This window comes from Chrysochloris asiatica, unplaced genomic scaffold (genome assembly GCF_000296735.1).
Source record: "Chrysochloris asiatica unplaced genomic scaffold, ChrAsi1.0 scaffold00415, whole genome shotgun sequence".
In the NCBI taxonomy this organism is placed as follows: domain Eukaryota; kingdom Metazoa; phylum Chordata; class Mammalia; order Afrosoricida; family Chrysochloridae; genus Chrysochloris; species Chrysochloris asiatica.
The window spans coordinates 802,417-804,072 of NW_006408933.1; the positions used below are offsets into that span (position 1 = coordinate 802,417).

General features: G+C 55.4%; 1 protein-coding gene across 1 annotated transcript; it reads right to left on the reverse strand.

Annotated features, from left to right (window-relative positions):
* Positions 1 to 443: 443 nt before the first annotated feature.
* LRRC3 (leucine rich repeat containing 3) lies at positions 444 to 1,217 on the reverse strand. Its single transcript, XM_006876780.1, has one exon. The coding sequence runs from the start codon at positions 1,215 to 1,217 to the stop codon at positions 444 to 446; it is 774 nt and encodes a 257-aa protein (XP_006876842.1).
* Positions 1,218 to 1,656: the final 439 nt, after the last annotated feature.

Genomic DNA, 1,656 nt, shown 5'->3' on the forward strand with positions numbered 1-1,656 from the left:
GTGTCTTTAGCAGGCAAATCTGTGTTGAGAGAAAGTCCTGCACTCACTGACCATATGGTCATACTGTGTGAGGGTATACTAACATCCTCTGTAAATGTCAAAAGGCTTGCAGAGTGGAAAGACCACAGAATTTCAAGACAGATGACCTGTCTCTCCATCCCAACTGGACCAATTCTTGTGTTATCATGGGGAAGTCTTTCAGTGTGGATAAGTTTCAGGTTCCACATCCATCAAATGGGTCAGATGGTAAATTACCTGACTGCAAGCACATTGCAATGACTCAGTGGAGAATGTGAAGGAGCAATTGGTCATCACCAACCACCTCCATGGGGGGACTATCAAAAACGTTAAGTCACAACCTGCTAAAAAGTGAAAGTGGTGAAGGCAGCTGGGATGCAAGTTTGCCTGAAGACTAGGGAGATAGTCCAGCGTGCTGGCGGGTGTTAGGGTGCAGGGCTAATGGGGTCCTTGGAGATGGGGGTACTGGGCAAGGACTTCAGGTACTCCAGGTGCCTCCTGGCATCCTCTTGGTTCTGGCGCACATAGTATACAACGTAGGCGATCACCATGGCGAACCAGCCAAACATGGTGACCAGCATGGCCACATCGGTAGTCCTGTGGTGGGCACTGCAGAAACTGACACCAGCGTCAAGGGCCTGGATCAGAGGCTTCCCTACAAATTCTTCACGCACGGAGGTGTGGCAAGCAATGGCATCTGCAGAGTCAGGGTCCAGCCGCAGCCCCCACAGGGCCTCTTGCAGGGCACATTCGCAGTGTAAGGGGTTATGGGACAGGCGGACTTGAGCACTGAGCTTCCCCAGGGCATCCTTGGGGATCCTGCGGATACGGTTGTGGGACAGGTCCAGCATCCGCAGGCCCCCAGCTAGGCCAGCAAAAGTTCCTGGACCAATGGTCTCGATAGCATTCCCAGACAAGTCTAGCTCCTTCAACTGGCTCAGATGCTGGAAGGCTCCGTCAGGGATGCGAGCAATCTGGTTGGCATCGAGCTTCAGGAGAACGGCATCGGTAGGGATGTCCTTGGGGACCTCCCGCAGGCCACTGGCACTGCAGTGCACAGCCACTGCCCCTGCGTGCTCCGGACACTGGCAGCCCTGCGGACAGGCGGCCCCCAAAGGCAGGCAGATGAGGAGGAGAAGGTACGGCCCTCCCCTGGGGACCTGCAGGGATGGGGGGCTCTGTCTGCCCAAGAGGGCCATCCTGCCTGGGGCCGGTCCTGCCATGGAGGCTCCTCCCCACTCCCTGGACAGCCAGCTGTGTGAGGAAACGTTCCTCGAAGACATAAATTCTCTTCTCCTTATGTGCCAAGGAAAACGGTGCACTCTACCTTCTAAGAGAGAAAAAGAAGGATGAAAGCGAGGAAGGGCGCCATCAGCGCTGCCAATGTGGACAATTGGATCTGGGCATCTTTTGGGAAGGCTATAAATTGAACCAGCTGCCCAGGGATGGTCACTCTTCTTTAAATAACTTACCCCGAAACTCCCAAAGGAACCATAAAAGTGGTTCCTAAGGCTGAGGGTATTCTCACTGACCACAGGCTGGGCGCACCCACCGCACAGATGGAGGAGCGAACCCTAGCCCGCGCGCCCTGTGCCCCTGCCCTGGCTCCTCCAGGAATCCTGGCTGTGGGCTCTCCCA

Excerpts from the sequence above, each read along its gene's own strand:
- LRRC3 (XM_006876780.1), bottom strand. The coding sequence starts at position 1,217 with ATGGCCCTCTTGGGCAGACAGAGCCCCCCATCCCTGCAGGTCCCCAGG.